The 18,522-nt window shown below is 40.9% G+C and overlaps 2 protein-coding genes across 3 annotated transcripts; one reads left to right on the top strand and one right to left on the bottom strand.

Annotated features, from left to right (window-relative positions):
• The first annotated feature begins 83 nt into the window (after positions 1-83).
• Positions 84-4,486, top strand: THUMPD1 (THUMP domain containing 1). The gene is made up of 4 exons (XM_038151210.1): positions 84-365; positions 692-872; positions 1,187-1,435; positions 2,006-4,486. The coding sequence occupies exons 1-4, from the start codon at positions 150-152 to the stop codon at positions 2,332-2,334; spliced, it is 975 nt and encodes a 324-aa protein (XP_038007138.1). The 5' UTR covers positions 84-149; the 3' UTR covers positions 2,335-4,486.
• Positions 4,487-8,528: 4,042 nt separating this feature from the next.
• On the bottom strand, positions 8,529-18,484 carry LOC119706932 (acyl-coenzyme A synthetase ACSM4, mitochondrial-like). Of its 2 annotated transcripts, none has more exons than XM_038151204.1 (14): positions 18,307-18,484; positions 17,506-17,773; positions 16,837-17,047; positions 16,229-16,436; positions 15,970-16,113; positions 15,556-15,712; positions 14,854-14,933; positions 13,984-14,107; positions 13,392-13,472; positions 13,179-13,280; positions 12,692-12,819; positions 11,913-12,012; positions 10,987-11,106; positions 8,529-10,166 (listed from the first exon to the last, which is right to left on the bottom strand). In XM_038151204.1, exons 2-14 carry the CDS (start codon positions 17,704-17,706, stop codon positions 10,080-10,082), a joined length of 1,743 nt encoding a protein of 580 aa, XP_038007132.1. In that variant the 5' UTR covers positions 17,707-17,773; positions 18,307-18,484; the 3' UTR covers positions 8,529-10,079. The 2 variants fall into 2 exon arrangements, with proteins under 2 accessions (XP_038007132.1, XP_038007133.1); XM_038151205.1 differs by having other exon boundaries at positions 17,506-17,737.
• Between the last annotated feature and the right edge of the window lie 38 nt (positions 18,485-18,522).

Here is an 18,522-nt window from a genome sequence, read left to right as displayed (position 1 = left end):
CCGCGGCTCACTCCCCGCGGCTCGCTCGCCGGTGCCCGCGGCCGCCGCTCCAGGCGCGGCGCTGTGCCGGGCGGGCGCGGGGCGGGCGCGGCGCTGACGCCATCCATCCATCCACCCAGCCACCGCGGCGGAGCTGGCGGAGCTGCCCCATGGCCGCGGCCGAGCCGGCGGCGCGGAAGCGGCGGCCCAAGGGGCACTTCGCGGCGGGGGCCGGCCGGGCCAAGCGGCCCCGCGGCGCCGGGCGGCAGCTGGAGGCCGGCATGCGCGGCATCCTCATCACCTGCAACATGAACGAGCGCAAGTGCGTGGGGGAGGCCTACAGCCTGCTCGGCGAGTACGGGGACCTGCTCTACGGGCCCGAGCAGGTGCGTGCGGCCGGGCCGGCGGCGCTCGGGGCGGGTGGCGGGGCGGGGGAGCGGCACCCCGAGGCCTCGGCTCCCGCCGCGTGTGTGGAAGGAGCCGCGTGTGTGGAAGGAGCCCGGGTGTGGAAGGAGCCGCGTGTGTGGAAGGAGCCCGGGTGTGGAAGGAGCCCGGGTGTGCACCACGCCCCCGAGTGCCCCAGGTTCTGCGGGCCAGCCCCCTCGCAGCCCCGCTGCCGGCCGGGCCGAAGGCCCGGGCCGTGCCCTGTGTCGCGGGCTGTGAGCTGGGCATTGCTGCTCGGTGCTCACCAACAAATGGTGCCTGTGTGAAGTTTTCAGATCACGAGGACAGGCTGTCTGGAAGCGACAGGGAGGAGGATGAGGATGATGTTGAGGCCGCTCTGAAGAAGGAGGTTGGCCAGATCCGTGCCTCGACAGAGCAGAAGCTGCGGCGGTTCCAGTCGGTGGAGAGTGGTGCCAACAACGTGGTCTTCATCAGAACCCAGGGCATAGGTGGGACTTCTGAGTAATGCTCTCAGACTGTTAGTAAAAGGCCACGGAGTGTGGCTTCCAAGTAACATGTGTATATCAAATACCCTTCCCTTTGGCCGTACCACTGAATTTTGTTGTTAGTGAAGAAGCTAGAGGAAACTGCTTTGACAAAACAATCTTTGATTCTCTAGTTTTGTTATAGTAAAACAACTCTTTACATAAAAGGATTTGAGGCTGACAGCAGTGCAGCCAAGTTCCCAGCTTATTATTTAGAAGGGGAAAAGTAGAGATAATGCCTTCTATTTGTTGCTCATACCCAACTGCTTTTCTTGTAGAACCCGAGAACCTGGTGCACCATATACTAAAGGATATGCACACCACCAAAAAGAAGAAAACAAGAGTCATTCTGCGCATGCTGCCCATTTCTGGAACTTGCAAAGCTTTTATGGAAGATATGAAAAAATATACGGAAACATTTTTTGAGCCTTGGTTTAAAGCCCCTAACAAGGGTACTTTTCAGATTGTTTACAAAGCTCGTAATAACAGCCATATGAGTAGGGAAGAAGTAATTAAGGAATTGGCAGGTATGTATAGATTTCACACAAAACAGAACAAGATTGCATGCTCAACGTGGGCCAGACTTAAAAGAGGTTGTAATGGACATACATATTTTTTGCTTAAAACCTCTGTGTTGAATTCTAAAAGCTCTCTAAGACTTAAAAAAAGCTTGACATCACTATTCCTTGTTGGTGTTGATGTCTTAAGAGATCATAAGCAGGAGAGAGAATTGAATATAATTTGCAGTGTCAGTTGTATGTGCTTTGAAATGATTGCTATTAGGCTTTCTCTCTGGATGCTGTATTGAAATAATAATGTTACTATTTCTGTTCGATATTTGACTCACAAAAACTCCACCTTGAATATTTTATTGAATAAATAAAAATTAAGAAAGAGGAGGCAAGATCCCCCTCAGTTATAGCAAATTATTTTTGTAATTGCTTAAAATGGTGGAACAGAGCAGGACTCTCAGAATGTACCACCAGTAGGACTGAAGTAACTGAAAAATTATCTCACTGCAATTACTGAGAAACAAGACATGCTTATGTTCTTAAACAGTTTTCCCAGCATCTTTTAAATTGCATCTTCTTTTACAGGAATTGTGGGCAGCCTCAATCCAGAAAACAAGGTTGATCTTAATAATCCACAATACACAATTGTGGTGGAAATAATAAAAACCGTCTGTTGCTTAAGTGTGGTGAGGGACTATGTTCTGTTCAGGAAATACAATCTGCAGGAGGTGGTGAAGAGCAACAAAGAAGATGCACAACAAAACCCATCAAGTGTGACAGAAGAACAGAATTCAGAGGTAGCTAAAGCAGAAACTGAGGAGCAGGAGAAGAGCTCTAAAGAAGTAAAAGAAGAAAACAAGAATCAAAGTGAAATAGAATCTGAGCCCAAGGGGAGTGATGCTCTGATAGTGTAGCAAATGTGATGTAAGGGAAAGGTAAATGTAATCCAAACATATAAAAAAAGTTGCCCTAGAGTTCTGAAAGGGCGTTGGAATGAGAAGAGGGGTTTTGTTTTGAAGTCCTGGCTTTTAAATCCACATGTGTAAGAATTTTAATGCTCGTTGCAGATGGAACTGACATTTCAGCAGATGTAAGAGTGCTCAAGAGTGCATCACCTTTCTGGTGAAGCTTACTGTCCTCCTGCAGCTTCGTTCTGCATTTCCCGTACCTGACACACAAAGCAGGGGTCTGTGCATGTATATGTAGATGTGGCCACCCTGACATGTTGGACTCTCTTTTGTTATATCTGGAGGCTACAGAAGCCAAAGGCAGCGCAGAGGCATCTCTGAGCAATTATTGTCAGAGAGAGATCTGGAAAAGAGTTGGTTGCAGAGGGTTTTGGGAAGGAAGTGAGCTGACAGCTGCAGAACTTGGTAACGTTTTTTCTGTGTGAACAACAGAACGAGGTAAATCTGATAATTTGATGGAGGGATTTATAAATATATTTATATATACACACAGATATGCTGTCTTGAATGGAAAGAACTGTTATATATATATAAATACTTGAATATTATGAGATGATTTAAAGATTGGACTGTTTTAGAACAACAGAAGTACAGTGCAGGCATTGCAGATGGTTTTATCAAAAACTACATGTGTGTTTACATTAGCTGTGTATGCAGCACTTACTGGTTTATAGTAAATGCTGTAATCACTGAATGGAATCCTTTGAGTAATTTCCTGCAGATAGACTTTTGCTGCTCTTTCCAAAGACTCAATCCTTGAGGGATTTTATAAAGTGTTCCTCATTTTATTTTTTTTCCTAAGTCTCAAAGTTTGAATTTAAATACTGATTGGGAGCTTCTTATGAAAGAAGCTCTCCATTATACCATACTAGATAAGGGGAATTACGTTTTAATTTTTGGTACAGTTTTCGCTTTTTGGTATTAATTTTGTTTCTGAATGAAAGTAATGCTAGTGAGTCTTTCTGTTGTCTTATTGTTGCAGTGGACTGTCCCTGTGACTCCTAAAAACCAACCAAAACCAGTGCAGCTATAACTTGCTTTCCACCAGGATTTTGAGTATGCTTCCTGTACAACTTTCTAGCTCTAGTATTTCATTTCTAGCATAAAAGCCTGTGTGTTGCTAATGGCAAAAGACTTATCTTGAAGAACACAATTTGTTACTTCTCTTGGTTTAATGAAAAGGACATGTTCAAGTCTTTCATAATTTATATTTTCCTCTTCTATCAGAATTTTTTCAGAAGTTGGAAAATGAAGAGGACTTTTATTTCCCTAGTCCTGTCTCCATTGCAGCCCATTTATTAAAACTCTGCTTTCTTATGTCCTGTGGTATTTTCTTTAAATTTTTGAAGATTTTTGTGTGTGGATTAAAACCAATCAATGTCTGAGTCACACAAAGGAAAGAACCATCTGAGACCAGACACAAAGGCCAGCTGTGAGTGTTTATTGGTGGCTGATGTTGGTAATCATGATTCATGACAGCCTGCTTAACTTCTAAGGACCAAACCCAAAATTACTGGGATTTTCTGTTTTCTTTCCTCCTCTCTCTCACTGACCTGTCTGCCTACAGGGCTTACAATTTACTTCTGATTTTTCACAGTTTGCTCTTACTGAACATTCATTGTTTACACATTAATTCCCTGGCTTTTCTGCTGTGCCATCGCTTTTGGGCTCAGTGGTTCCCCCATGGTCAGATGGTGCTTCAGTGTTTCAAATTGAAACCTTCATGGACAAGCCATAAGACATTATTATGATCTCCCTTACATGAAAAGCTAAATAATTGCTGTCACTGTCAGTGCTGAGGATAGATGTTACAGTGCCCAAACATCAGCTGAAGAGGTGATACACTGATGGTGGAATGTGGTGTACTTAATTTATTCTGATGCTGACTTGAAACTCAAGGATCATCCCTTGTTATGAAACCCTGGCCCTGAGATTCACTCTTCCCCTTGTGCTAGATTGAAACTCAAATTGGCTTGAGAAACTTGAAGATAATTTCTTAAAGAACAAACCAATCTCACAGCCTCTGTGTTTTCCAACACTGACTTGCCTTTCTTGAGGGTCACAACTGTATAATTAAAGTATGAATTTTTACAAGTAATCCAGTTCATTTATCATTTCAGTAGGGAAATACAGTAGGGGAGAGCTTTAAGTAACACCAGTAACTCCTACTGATTTGAAGCAGCTGGTAATATCCTGTGCCCAAAAGAATCGTGCTGCAAAATCCTTCCTGTATTATATTCCTATTCAAAGAGCAATCACCCTGTGGTTATGCCATATTAAAACAGCTAATCCTGTAAACCTAAGAGGCTTAGTTTTGTGGCCTGCCTGGAAAACAACATGAAATATGAGTAACTGTTCATTGTGGGCATGGTGTTCTTACATTTAACACTGCTCTTGGATCAAACTGTGGCGTGGCATGTGCAAAAATGTATGAAAAACGCTCTGCCAGGACTGCTGTTTGTTGGCTTGGCATGCAAGCACTGCTCACTCCTGCAAGGTTATGTGTGGCCTCCCCAGCCCAGCCATGTCCTGGGGTTGGCTGGTGGCTCCTGCTGCCCAGGAGCTCCCACTCCAGAGCCCCAGAGCCTCCTGGCCAGCTCAGCACTCAGCTGAGGCAGCCGAGGACATGGGCAGCAGGGAAGTCAGGGCAGTTATCCTGCCAGGTAGGCAGGCTGCCAGAGATCTGTCTAGAGGGTTCCCAAAGACATTAAGTTCGTTTTACACTACCCTTTTTAGCCTTTTATGGTGAAAAGCTATTCACAGTAGCCTTATTATCATCAAGTTTTAGGAATGTGGAATAATTTGTATAGCATTGTATTATATAGAAGAATATTTGCCTTTTAGAGACTAAATATGCCACAGCTGTCAATAGAAGTCACTCCTGCCTGCTTTTCTGTGTTTTATGGTCTTACATAACAAATCTAGACATCATAAGGCTACTTATTTTATAATTAGCAGTTTGGTTATTCCTTAATATCACTTCTGTATATAAAAGAGGGACTAAATTGCCTCTTCTCCTACGCCCTTTGAGGTATCTCATTCATTAATGAGCTACAAGTGTACAAGGGTGTTCAAACATGAGGAAATTTCCACTGGAGATAACTCTTAAAGGTTTTGGTAGAAGGCACTTACTTGAGCAAATGGCTGAAGTTCAGCCACTCAGCCCTGTTGCTTTCAGACACAATCAGCTTTGTTTTCAGAGACTGGCACTTGGATGCAACCGAGTCCACCCCAGGAGCAAGAGCATGGATTATAATAACACACCTGGCCTTCAAAGCCAGCAATCGATAGCAGATGTCAGGTGCTGTCAGTTGTGTTGTCCCTGGGATGATGATAACACCTGAAAGTGCAGTGAAATTGGAAATGTATTAGGTATTTTTCCCTTTCAGTCCTGATCACTTCACAGGTTTTCCTGATTTGTTGGCTACCAGCACCATTCAATCCAGAAATGAGAAGGTGGTAAAACAAGTCTCTCACATCTGAACTTGAATAGAGATGTGCAGACTTGAAGTACAAATGAGCTCCTTTGCTACAGGCAGAGTGAAAGTAGGATGCATAACTTTGAGGCAGAAAACACTGGCAGCTTTGAGTCTGTCACTGTTAAACTGATTTAACCCAAGCCACAGAAAGTGAAAGAAAAATTATGAAGATAATGACATCAGTTGTTAGAGACTACCCCAGTCCCCCCTTTGATTGTCAAATGTTCAAGCAAGGAAGTTAAAAAATATAATTGTTAAATGAATTAACTTCCGGCATAGAAGGTAATAAAGAATCTACAGACCACTAGGAATTACACAATTCACCTGTTTGAACACAAGCCATGCTCAGCTGCCACCACGCTGACATTCGAGCTCCATTTAATTTCCTCTCCTTTTCCATTTCTGCTCCTAAAGAAATGAAGTCTCAACTATCCTTTGGTTTCAGTAGTGCAAGCTCAGATCCATTAAGATTAATACAATGGACACAGCATTTTGTGCATTTTTTTTCTCTTTTTGACCTCAGACAATAATGAGCTTGGTAGCTGGAAAGCAAAGGAATATCCATTTCAGAGCTTGAGGGTGTGAAGGAGGCGAGATCCACCTGCAGAACCCTCCTGGCACAAGCCTGGGATGTGTGTTTATTAGCCTCTTGATAACAAGTAGTTGTCCTGAAAGGTCATGTGAACAGTTTTACTCCGCAGCACATTTGCTGTTTTCCCTGCTACCAGCAGATATGTTTATGGGTGGTGCATAGTGGGTTTACAGCAGAACCGGGAAAATCCGAGATAAGTAACACCCTGCTTCATTTTTTCCCCCGGTTCACAGGTGTTTTTATGCTCAATGCAGCCTTTGCCAGAGAGTTCAGCTACTGCTCATATCTTCTGAATCAAGTGCTGTAGCACCATGGTGTGAAGTGCAAGGGCTACAGAGGGAACAAGAAATGTGAGATGTGACCTAGCAGGGATGATCTAAACCTCTGCTGTTCCTATAACCTTGGAACAGCTTGACTGTTATGGAAATATCTCACAGTCTGAACTGACACCTCAGCCCAGGAAATCCTTGATTATATTTAATCCTGAAACTCTATGCAACCCAGTACGGGCTAGACCTGGAAGTGTGATCATCAACTATATTAAAAAACATTCTCACAAAATAATATTTGGCACAGAGTTACGTATATTGTGGCTTTCAGTAAAAGCACTGCAGATACAAAAAATAAGAACTAATCCATTTTCCCCTCTTCTATCACTATTTTCAAAAACCATTTCTCCCATGTACTTTTAAAGTTATAGAGAATATATATTCTCTATAAGCAGCAGAACAGCAATGTGTATCTTCCACCCTTATTCAGAAGGCTTTCCTCTTAAGACTGACAAGAAACATGATGGAATACAAAAAAGTCCAGGATGAGCATGTTCTGGTGAGGAGCTCAGCAGCAAAGAGCACCACTATGTTTCTCAGTTTCTTCCTCTGAATGTTCCCAGAGATCATCTTTGATAGTTCTTGAACAAACCCCAAGTTGTCTGGACAGAGAAAAAACAACATGACTTACCATTTCATTGCAAGCTGTTCTCCTTTTCTGTGGCAAGCCTGCAAATTTAAAAGTTTCAGGCTCTTTTTAGGATTTATCTGGCAGACAGCACATCACTCCCAATGCCCAACAAAAAGAGTAAAGTTCTGGTTTAGAGAAACAAGGAATATCAATTGGTTGACTCAGTAATTCCTCAAGTCAGCAGTGCAGGACAAACACAACCCTGAAACTGAGCACATCCTTGGTAGCACTGAGACGCTTTGTGTGTTTGCTTGAAACCCTGGGCACTGGGACAGAGCAAAGGCTCCTGCCCACACATCAAACAGAAATGTTTTGATTCACCAGTTTGTTTCTTCCTTTTTTCCTGGTCAGGTTCAGGTTATCATTGCAAAACTGCAAGAACACATTGGAAAGTCTGTCTGACCCAATGTGCAGATTGAGCAGGCTGTGCTGCAGCAGAGAGGAAACCTCCTGAGCAAGCCCTTCTCTGCTGGAATGAACAATTTGTGCCACTACCAGGGCTCAGGGAAAAGTCTAGCCAGGTCTGTTTAAAGCCCAGCACAGACCACCAAAACACCAGGAACACGTTGCAGGATTATACATTGAAATTTGCTTTACAATCAATTACTTTCAAAGTTCATTATTAGGATTATATTTTAAAATTGATTACTTATATGGAATAAATGTATTACTTTAAAAATATGATCACTTCTAAGTGGATTACTTTTCCAAAAGTACTCACATTTGAATTTTAAGGGAATGCCCTTAAAAAGAATCAGATGCTGAAATTGTGAGCAGATCACATTTTTCAATGTTTTTTTGATTGCACTTAAAGATCTAATCCAATTTATTGTTATTCTGTCCAAAAATGGATTACATTTAAAATACAACATTACATTTAAAATATCCAACATGTTTTCCTTCTGTTCTGACTAACTGAAGGAGAGAAAAATTAATCTCTCAGAACAAAGCTGTAATACAGGAAAAGGGAAGGGAAGTTTGAAACCCTGCTACAGCCAGGTTTGAGCACAACCTTATTGTGTTCACTTTTCTTCTGGCAGAATATATTAAACAAACTACTTGCTCCCATGGGAGATTTAATTTTCTACACTTACTATAAGCCTGTGAGATTGTGTTTAAAGATAACTTTATTTTGGATTTTAAGGACTGTAAAGGAACATATTAACAAATCAGCAGCTGCTGAGCTCTGTTGCTCTGCCCCAGCTGATGGAAGCTCAGACAGCAATGGTGAGTTCTGAATCTTAAATTTAACACTTGAGTGTGATGGCCAAACTTGGCAAATTACCCCTTCTCTTAGTGATCTTTTCAATAATGAACCCTTTTCAAACAGACAAGCTTATGTACATTTCATTTATAAATGGTGTTCATTTTTTATTCTTACAGGATGACTATTTAGACCTAGATCAAGTATTACCAGAAGAGTTGGTTTTATAGCAACAATCTGAAATCCTTTTGAATAACTAAACCCAAACTCATCTAAAAGCTGCTCTGTTTTTCATTAAAGCTTAATTCCAAGTTTTGGTATTGTGGGAAAGGAGATGAAGTTGTAGATCACTTATAAAATGCTCCTGCTCAATGGACTGGCTAAAATAACTCATGCAAAGTCACAAAAACCACAATCCAGAAAATCTGAAGGACCAAGTTCCAAACCCATTCTGGAAATCTATTAAGCATTTCAAGACGTATGACTAAATATTAACTTTTTTACCAATGCAAGCATAGCAATTTTATGTGCCAAATGCATACAAAAACCATATATTTATATATACTGTATATATGTATATGTGCAACATTAAGCACATACTGTGAATTTCTACAACTTACTAATTTCTCATTACGCATAACAGCATCACCTATTAAAGGATTATTTCTCACATATTGAACATAATCTCAATTCTAATTTCATTTACCTCAGAGGGGTTTTTAAAGCAAAAGATGGGATCTTATGTTCGTATCTATTTCAGAATACTTCCAGCCTTGCATTGAGAATGGCACTCCACTCCTGGCTAGTGCTTGGAAGAGACAAGACACTTTCAAAAGAAAGGATACCTACACATGGTTCTCATCCTACCACCAAAAATGTGGATTTTGAACCTATCCAATAAAACTGCTAATCCCTCACCTGTAACAATGCATTTTTAGGACTTTTACTGCTGCTATCCAGTGGCACCAGAAAATATGTTATTTTCCAACTGTTTCATAATGTTGCATTTTTTGGAACCCATATAGTGACCATACCAGTCAACATATCCTTTCCATAAGCTTTGGATGTCAGGGTAAACTCTCAGGAAATAGTGAATCAAAATATATTTGATGTAAAATACCTTTTCAAATGTGGGCATTATCTTTTTTTATTGTCTCTCAAGAATAACATCAAATATAAGCTGGGCTGCAAGAGGGATAGTGAGGAGGTCTCAAAGGGAAGGGAAGGCTATTGAAGTTGTCTACTGAAAATTTTATTTTTCACCCAGAATAATACAGTTCAGTCAGGTACTGGCATTGGAAACTCTGCAAGCAGGCACAAATATCACATCTTGGTGTTACCTGTAGTTTTTTGATGCTCAGGCACTTAACATAAAGAGATCAGAATGATAGCAGCTATAGTAGTGAAATGTATATAGTGCTAATGGAAAGAAAGTTCTGTTAAATTCCAAACAATGCTATATCCGTCCCCACTCTTTGTCTCTTAATTCATTCCTCTTGATCTTCCCAGTGACTGTCTTTGGCAGCTCTTTGACAAATTCCACCTAGATAAAATAAAGAGAGAAGGCAATGCAGCATGTTCTGCAGGGTTGGTTTTCCAAGACTCTCCAAGCATATGTGGAAAACTGAGAGGGCTCCCATCAGTAAGAGCTGCCTGCCTCAAATCCAAGCCAAACCAAAGAGCACATTATGCCACTTGTGAAACCATCTCTGTGGCTGCCTAGATGGCCAGCTGTACATCTGTACATCTGCCTCTCAGCTGACCAAACTGAGTATTGTAGCTCACAGCAGAAGGGCAAATTCCTGAATGGTATCAGAGGTCAGAGATGAATGACAAAAAGGATAAAGGAAAGGATGTTAAAGCTCCAAAGTCTTTAATGGTTCTTAGTTCTGTGAGTTCTGCTCAAGTTGGCTAAGGCATTGCAGTAGCTCTTTTCTTGTGGTGCTGGGATTACTAAGAAATACCAAATGTATCCTCTTGGGCTTGTTTATTAGTTGTAATGATCAGTAGATAAAAACTTCTTTAGATTCAGTCATATGCTACCTTAAAGGCATGGGCAAGTGCTTGTTTGAAGGTTAAACACAAAATGCAGAATTATGATGGTGAGTCTGACTTAGAGCATGGGGATCTAACTGGGATATACAAAACCTAGAAAATTTTGAGAAGTTTGTTGAAGTAGTTTACATAAATTAATGAAAAACATTCTAAACTAATGTTGTTTTGGAAAGATCTTCTGGAGCCAGTGGTCTAGATGAATCTTTACTGCTGTCTCTTTCAAGTGAATCATGAAAATCTAAATGGTAATTCTCCTGAGATTTAGGGAAGGGTGCCCTGTTTTAAAGTTTCTCCTCAGAAATATTTACCTTTCTAGGGTATTTAAATGGAGCAGTAGTTTTCTTGACATGGTCCTGCAAGTCACGAGTTAAGCTCTTCAGGTCGGTGGATGAAAAGGTTGGGGACAGAACCACAAATGCTTTCACAACCTGTAAGGTAAAATTAACAAAAGTGATCTGATACCATCTTTATTTAAGGGTTGATGGGCAGTTACCAGTGAGCAGCACTGCTCAGAGTCACAACAGTCATGAGGAACAGAGAAACCAGCACAGGATAAGAAATTATTGTGCCCAGATTCTGCATGTGTATGTGCAGAAGGGAAAGTTTAAAGGACAGTTTTTGTGCTCTCATTACAAATAAAAGCCTTTTCCCTTTCTTCTCAGCAGCAACCAAGAGGAAGGGGCAATAAAATGTGTCTCTGTGGAGTTCTCTCTGAAGCTAAGGGACATTTTATTTCTCTCTGAAGTTCACACTGAGGACAGTAAGCACTGGTTTCCTGGCACAGGACTGTGCATTTACCACACCTGCAGCCCATGTCTAATTCTTGGGCAAGGGCAGTAGAACTTTGGCTACACCAAGAGTCATAAATCACAATTTAAGTGTATAGACAAATGCTTAAGAATAAGTGCAAAGCAAACCTCACAGCAGTGTTCTCCACAGAGAAGACCTTGGGATGAAAAGAAACTCAGAGGAGCAAAGACATGTAAATGTGAAGAGATTTTGGTTGTCAGCTCCACTAGGATTATCCATGATGGAAGTAGAAGTGGTGCTTAGGGACATGGTGTATTTGTGGACTCAATGATCTCAGAGGTATTTTCCATCCTAAACAATTCCATGATTCTCAGATGACATTATTGCCTTAGATCTGTATGTTTTCAGTAAAGTAGAAATTCTTTGATATCATTATATATTTGGACAAATGCATTGCTTTCCCCCCTCCATTCAGCATCCTTACCTCTCCTCTGAGGGGGTCTGGGCTGCTGACAACAGCTGTTTCTACCACAGCTGGGTGCTCTATCAGGGCACTCTCCACTTCAAATGGCCCAATGCGATACCTAGGTCAGGAAAAATAAAAATGAGGTTTGGCTCTTGTTTTTTGTCTGGAAAAAAACAGTACCAAAAGTTTTTAAATTTTCATGTTGAAGAAAAAAAACAAAGCCAGTACAAATCAATAACCAGCGATAGAAGTTTTAGGCATAATAGGACAGCTGGGTTAGAAGTAGGAGCATTTCACAGTGGTCTTTGTGGCAGAGGACTGCTGGGGCTGTGGATACTTCTCCATCTGTCCTCTCTCCTTGAGGCTCTTTGGCTGGAGCTCCATCCCATCCTGTAGCTGGGGTCTGCAGCAGCAGTCTGTGCCATGTAATGGTATCACATCATACAATATCAAGTTCTTTCCATTCAACTTGTTAAAAATAAATTGTTTCAAAAGCTCTTTGAATCCAATAGAGGTTCCTTCAATTTTAGTAAAAAAAAATAAACTAGATAAACATTCCTCCTTTGCCAACTGAAGTCTTCATTCTTTCAGTTGCAGGGGAAAAGGATCCAGTATCACCACAGAGATGATACTGAGGGTCTGTGAAAAGCTAATAGTAACAGCAAGTATTCCAAAATCAAGAGGTCAATACATTCCTGCCACGGGATTATGATGTCAGAAGCTCACGTGTAAGAATATACAACACAACATGTGAGAATATACAATGGCAGGTTTAGAATGGGTGTGTGCAGACTAACCCTGAAGAAATGATGATGTCATCGTCTCTGCCAAAAAACTGGAAATATCCCTCTTCATCCACAGTCCCTCTGTCTCCAGTGACATAAAAATCCCCACGTTCACTTTCTGCTGTTTTCTTAGGGTTATCCTTAAAGTGGTTTACAAGCAGTAGTTTAGATTTAGAGCATGCATTAGCTATACATTATGCTACAACACCCATAACAAGTGCACTGCAACTTAATTTTTCAGTCAAGGATGTACTGATATTGCTATAAAATACAATACAATACAATACAATAGGTTTAAACTAATTTCTACTCTTTAAGAGAAAATTTTACTTGATCCTAATTTTTTTCCTTTTCTAACACCCACTAATTCAAATAAACAAATTATTCTGGTAATAAATAATAAAATGGTGAAAAATGTCCAGCCTTTAGGACCACTATGCAACTGCAGAGCTTTTGGGGAGATTGGTAGTGGTGGTGAGGAATAAAATAAAGTTCTTACTAAATATTCAGAGAAAAAACCAAGTGGCCTTATAGGTTTGCTTCTGATAGCAATTTCCCCCTGTTGTCCTGGAAGCAGGATATTGGCATTTTTGTCTATGATCTAGAATGAAAAACAGTTCCTATTTTAGTTCAATGGAAAAACAAACTCCAAACATAAATCCAACCAAACAAAAAATCCCCCATGACAGAATCTAAAGAGCAGTCAACAAACCTGAACATCATAAAGGGGAGCTGCTTTCCCCATTGATCCAGGTTTAATCTTCATTCCTTTAAAAACACAGCAGATTATTCCCTGTAAAAAATCAAAATCAAATGAAATATTTTCAAAAGAAAATTGCTACATTCACACTTAATTCATTCAATGTAGTTTCTAGACTAATTCTAAAGTAATGAATTAAGATTCATAGGATCCTATATGTCAGTGCTGTATGGTATGGATAAGCAAAATCATAAAACTCCCTGAAATAATCCTATTCCATTCCTTGTGAAAAATTCATGTCCTCTGCTAACCAGTCTTCTTCCCTTAGACTCAAACTCTGCCCTCTTGACTGACACTGTTACTTGGAATTAACTTAAAGACGTTTGTGGAAATATTACAGCACATTCCCTCCCAAACCCTCATGTTCCTGGCAGGTTCTGTGAGGAGCGCCATGAGGGAATTCCTTCAGAGGCTACCAGGGAAGGGAATTACTGAAACATTCACAGAAATGTGAGGGAGGAAACAGACTGTGTTCTTACAAAACAAACCTTACAGCAAAAAGAAATTCCAGAGATTTAACAGGCTATTGTCCCTACAGATGTACCATTTCAGTCTGGCCATACACTTCATGGATGTCCAGCCCAGTCTGGCTCTTCCACTGCTCCATGACTTCTGGGTTGAGTGGTTCCCCTCCACTCATGCAGTACTTCAGGCTCATGAATTTGTATCTTCACAGGGAGTTAAAAACAAGAAAAGCAAGACATAAATCTAGAGGGGGAGACCAGGAACATGCAAGGGTGAACACCATGGGAGAGCTGTTTACAGGGAGAGTTAGTGCCGCTAAGTGGGGAAATCAGAGGGGCCCTGGTCCTTCTGCTCCCAATACAACAAGGATACCACTCTGTGCTCAACACTCTCCATAAGTAGCAGTCTGAGTTAAACATGTGAAAAAATAAAATTTTTGCTGAAGTCAGCTGGGATTATAAGTAAGCAAACACTGATCTGCTGAGCCAGGGCCCTGATTGCTGACCCTCTGCAACAGGCCAAGCGAGAAAGTTCAAGAGGGAAGGAAGGAACAATGGCAGGCAGTGAGAACTGGAACAGGGGTTGAGGTACAACTGCCACAACAAATCATTCCCTCAGTTATGCTGACATGCACTTTCTAGGATGAAGTCTTTCCCAAAGTCTGGACAATTAATGTGGTAGACAAAAATTATGACAGAGTATTTAACAGATTCTCAGTTTCATACTCACGAGTACAGTAGCATAAGTCTCAAATTTCTGAGGGAAAATATCAAGTTTCTCTGATCAAAAACCTCAGCAAAACTCAAATTTTGCATGATGGTCAAGGATTTCTTGTCAAGGATATTTTAAACTAAAATACTACCCTTTTTTGGGTCAAGCAGTTAGATATAGGAGATGACTAAGTTTAGTTAGGGTAAATTAAACATTACTAAATAATTCTTTTACGTACTTGGACAGATCATTTTGCACCAGCATCCGGAACAATGTTGGAGCACCAACCAGGGCATGAATTGGGAATCTGCAGAGAGTCTAGAGGGTTAAACAACAAGAAGGACATGTGAAGATCAGACAAAAAACTGCCTTTGGAATGTACAGTAAACAGGTGACACAGAAAGGAGAAGTACATTTGCCCCTTATGTAAAAGCACCACACCCTCTGTTGGGTAAGGAACCCTCCTGCAGTTGGTGCAATATGCAGAGATTGTAGATTTGATTACAAAAATCCCATGCTAATACATCTATCTGACACCAGGACCCACAGTTTGGGGCATGGCCAGAATAGTTCCTCCTCTGTCTACACCACAGGGAGGTGTTCACTTTCATCTTGGCTGGTGCAGGCACAGAAACACTTCATTTCTGCATTAATACCCATTGATACTATTTCCACAGCCACTAGAGTGAGTGGCAGGCATTTAATGCTGCTTTTGGATGACTTTTTTCACATGCTCACCAGCTATGACCAAATGTAGGAATGGATTGCATGTTTGTTCCCTTCTGTATACATTAAAAATGAAAGTGGGGCTTTACACAGCAAATACAGTATCTCAAACACTACTATAAACACAACCCTCATGAAATCTGTGCATGCTGTTAAGAATTAGTTTGGGCATGCTTTCTGCAGAGGAATACATTTCCATGAGATTTTCCCTTACATTTAGGATAACTTCTGAGTCAGTCTGTGGTAGGTTATGTATAAAGACGCATGATCCGAAAACCCAAGGATCAAAAAAAGATGCTATTGAAGTTAGTATCCATCCTGTGTCTGCAGTGTTCCATATCATGTGGGAGGGAGTCAAATCCAACCAGTACCTGATAGAAAAAAAAAAAAAGGTTAACAAAATATATAAAAAAAGAAAAAAAAGAAAGCGGGTAAGAGATATTAATTGAAAGATTGATCCTAGTCTCTAGCAATTTGATGGGGTTTTTACTCTGATTTCAAAGGGAGAAGGGCTGGGTATGTACACTGGTATTTGTACACTGGTGTTTCTTATTCAGTAATTTTTTACAATAGCTCTACTATGCAGCTTCAATTATCTTATGTTCAACCAGGCTTAACTCTTTCATACCTTTCACTTAAAAGGGGTCTGAAACCAAGACTGCCCTGTGAATGTTGAGTCATCTTTGGGAAACCTGTAGTTCCACTGGTAAAGAAGATAATCATTGGGTCTTGAATCCTTGTTTTGATGCAGGAATGGTCAGCAGATTGATTTCTGTAAAAAGGAGAATGCAATTATAACTTCAATCATTGTAGTTGATGTAAACGAGTGCTTGTGGGAGCAGGTCTGCTTTGTCCTTGTGACTGCAGTGGCACTCAGTCCTACTCACTGGTACAGCTCAGTGAAGTTCAGCCATCCCTCCCTGCTGCCTTTGGACACCATTAGCTTGGTTTTCAGGTGCTGGCACTGGGATGCCACCAAGTCCACTGCAGGAGCCAGTTTGTCCGTGGTAATGATGCACGTGGCCTTTGATGCCTGGAGTCGGTACAGTATGTCTTTGGCTGATAACTGGGATGTTCCTGGGATGATGACAATTCCTGGAAGAGAGAATTAGGTTAGTTTGTGTTGGCATTTTTTTCTATGTCTGATTCTTTTTCTAAGAACCTAAGCTATTAAATATTCCCAAACTGATCTCTGATATGGATTTGCCCTGGTGTTCCCTAGCCAAACAGTTAGATTAGATTGATGCAGATGCCTGTGCTCTCCTGTCAGGAATGAAATGTGGACTTGCCTGGCGACTTCCATGGCTCTTCCCTGCCTTCTGGCATCTTCTTGCCCACTGCATGAGCTACGCCTCCCATGGCCCCTAGTGAAAACCCTTCAGGACTGCTTGGCAGCCAGTCCACTCACTGGATTATTACACTATTTTTCCTTGATAAACCATATCCATTCTTGATCCTCTCAACCGATTTGCAATGACCATTTGACCTCACTGACCTGCTCGCATACAAGCCACCTTGACCAGCCACCATTCTGGAATTCGTGGTAGGATCAGGATAAGCCTGTCTCCCTTCTGCAATCCACATTCTTTAGTCAGTAGATTGGCCACTTTCCGAGACAGGAACCCCAGCTCCTCAAAGCTCCACTTCACTTCTTCTCCTTCACCATTTATCCACCAGAAAGCAGGGTTTGATGGTCTCTTTCCAGCCTACAAAACATAGGAATTTAAACATAAAAGATATTCTTCTGAAAGACCATGAAATAATAATGCACAGACATCTGTAAATTATGGAAGATCTGAGTATTTGACAGCTGGCATATAAGCTATTATTTTTTTTCTTGTCCTTAAAGGATTGAGATTTGCTATTGATCAAGCTCAGTTATTCCCAATAGATTCTCCTTTTCTGAACTTGAAATGTTTACCAGCCTAATTGTCTCTAGACCCAAGTCCTAGTCTGGATCCTATTTCAGTTTAAGCCTTTTATTGTGCATTAATGCTCCTACAAAATAACAATAAATAAAGCAAGAAAGAATGATCTTTTGTATCATTTCCTAATGCAAATTTGGCTTGGCAAATGATTGTTTTTATAAAGAAAAAAATCTCAGCTTATTTCAAATGAAATTGAAAATTAAAATATTTCATTGGCCCAACAGAAGATCACCTACCTTTTCAATCTCAGACCATTTGTCCAGTACATCACTTGCAAAGTTAAAGTACTTTGGTATTTCCTGTTTGCCCTGTCTGATGGACTCATACTGGGAATATACATCAGAGAAAAGCAGCCTGGGATGTCCATGGAAAGTCCTATTAGGAGGTTTCAGAGTCCACAAGAGTTTTAGTTTCTGTAACTTCAACAGCAGCTTCATGGCAGAAGACAATGTGTCTAGATGCTGTACACTATATAGGAAAATTGCAGAATTGTTGCTATGAATCCTGCAACAACAAACAAACAAAAGCCAAACCAACCAAAAAAAAAAAAAAAAAGAAATAATATTGAGATTATCCAAAGATAATCCAGTTATGAATTAATGAGTTCTTCATTAAAGTCACTTAGGCTAGTCAGAGCCAGACTGATGATTTTAACATGCTAAATAAATGTTAAGTTCCTGCTTTCTTGTATTTTTTATTTTTAAATGAATTGCCCACAACTCTCCATAGTGAAACACAACATCAGATGTTAGTCTTTGCATAAGAAGAATGTTCCTGCTTCTTGCATTCAGTATCTGATTCTCTATTCCTTTTTCTTTTTTGCTTGTTTCCAAAGTAGTTCCAAGAATCTCACTGCTTGAGCCTCAGCAGCTGCTGACTGAATCATCCATTCACCATATCAATCCCAAGAACCTTCACTTTGTTATGTGGCCACTGAGTTTGACAGAGACTTCTCTGCTCATTTTCCTGGCCTGTCAGCTGTGGACAGGAGAGATCAGGATCTGCTGGGGGAGATCCTCTTCATTCATTCCACTCACCTGTTAGGACATGTTTCCAATAAGAGGCACTGTAAGGATCAGCTGCTCCCTGAAGATGTGAAACCTGGAAACTCCTTCATAAAGGTTTTGGAGTGAAACTCTTCTGACTTTATTGCTCACCTCTTCTGGAGTAACGAGAAGAGAATGTGGCACAAAACAGACCAAGCAGCAGAACTCTTTCAGTGGAGTAACTTTTTCTTGTAATCATTTACACCA

The sequence above is a fragment of the Motacilla alba genome, chromosome 14 (genome assembly GCF_015832195.1).
Source record: "Motacilla alba alba isolate MOTALB_02 chromosome 14, Motacilla_alba_V1.0_pri, whole genome shotgun sequence".
In the NCBI taxonomy this organism is placed as follows: Eukaryota; Metazoa; Chordata; class Aves; order Passeriformes; family Motacillidae; genus Motacilla; species Motacilla alba.
Note: the sequence above shows the minus strand (reverse complement) of the source record. Positions and strands in the feature narration are given on the sequence as shown.

What these genes read in the sequence shown, in the direction of transcription:
- LOC119706932 (XM_038151204.1), bottom strand. Translation starts at nt 17,706, where the DNA reads ATGAAGCTGCTGTTGAAGTTACAGAAACTAAAACTCTTGTGGACTCTG. An exon ending in TGTATGGCCAGACTGAAATG is followed by an intron (nt 13,473 to 13,983) that starts GTACATCTGTAG and finishes GATTTTTTACAG; the next exon opens with GGAATAATCTGCTGTGTTTT. An exon ending in GTTTTTTCTCTGAATATTTA is followed by an intron (nt 12,820 to 13,178) that starts GTAAGAACTTTA and finishes AACCACTTTAAG; the next exon opens with GATAACCCTAAGAAAACAGC.
- THUMPD1 (XM_038151210.1), top strand. Translation starts at nt 150, where the DNA reads ATGGCCGCGGCCGAGCCGGCGGCGCGGAAGCGGCGGCCCAAGGGGCAC. An exon ending in CATCAGAACCCAGGGCATAG is followed by an intron (nt 873 to 1,186) that starts GTGGGACTTCTG and finishes CTTTTCTTGTAG; the next exon opens with AACCCGAGAACCTGGTGCAC. An exon ending in AGTAATTAAGGAATTGGCAG is followed by an intron (nt 1,436 to 2,005) that starts GTATGTATAGAT and finishes CTTCTTTTACAG; the next exon opens with GAATTGTGGGCAGCCTCAAT.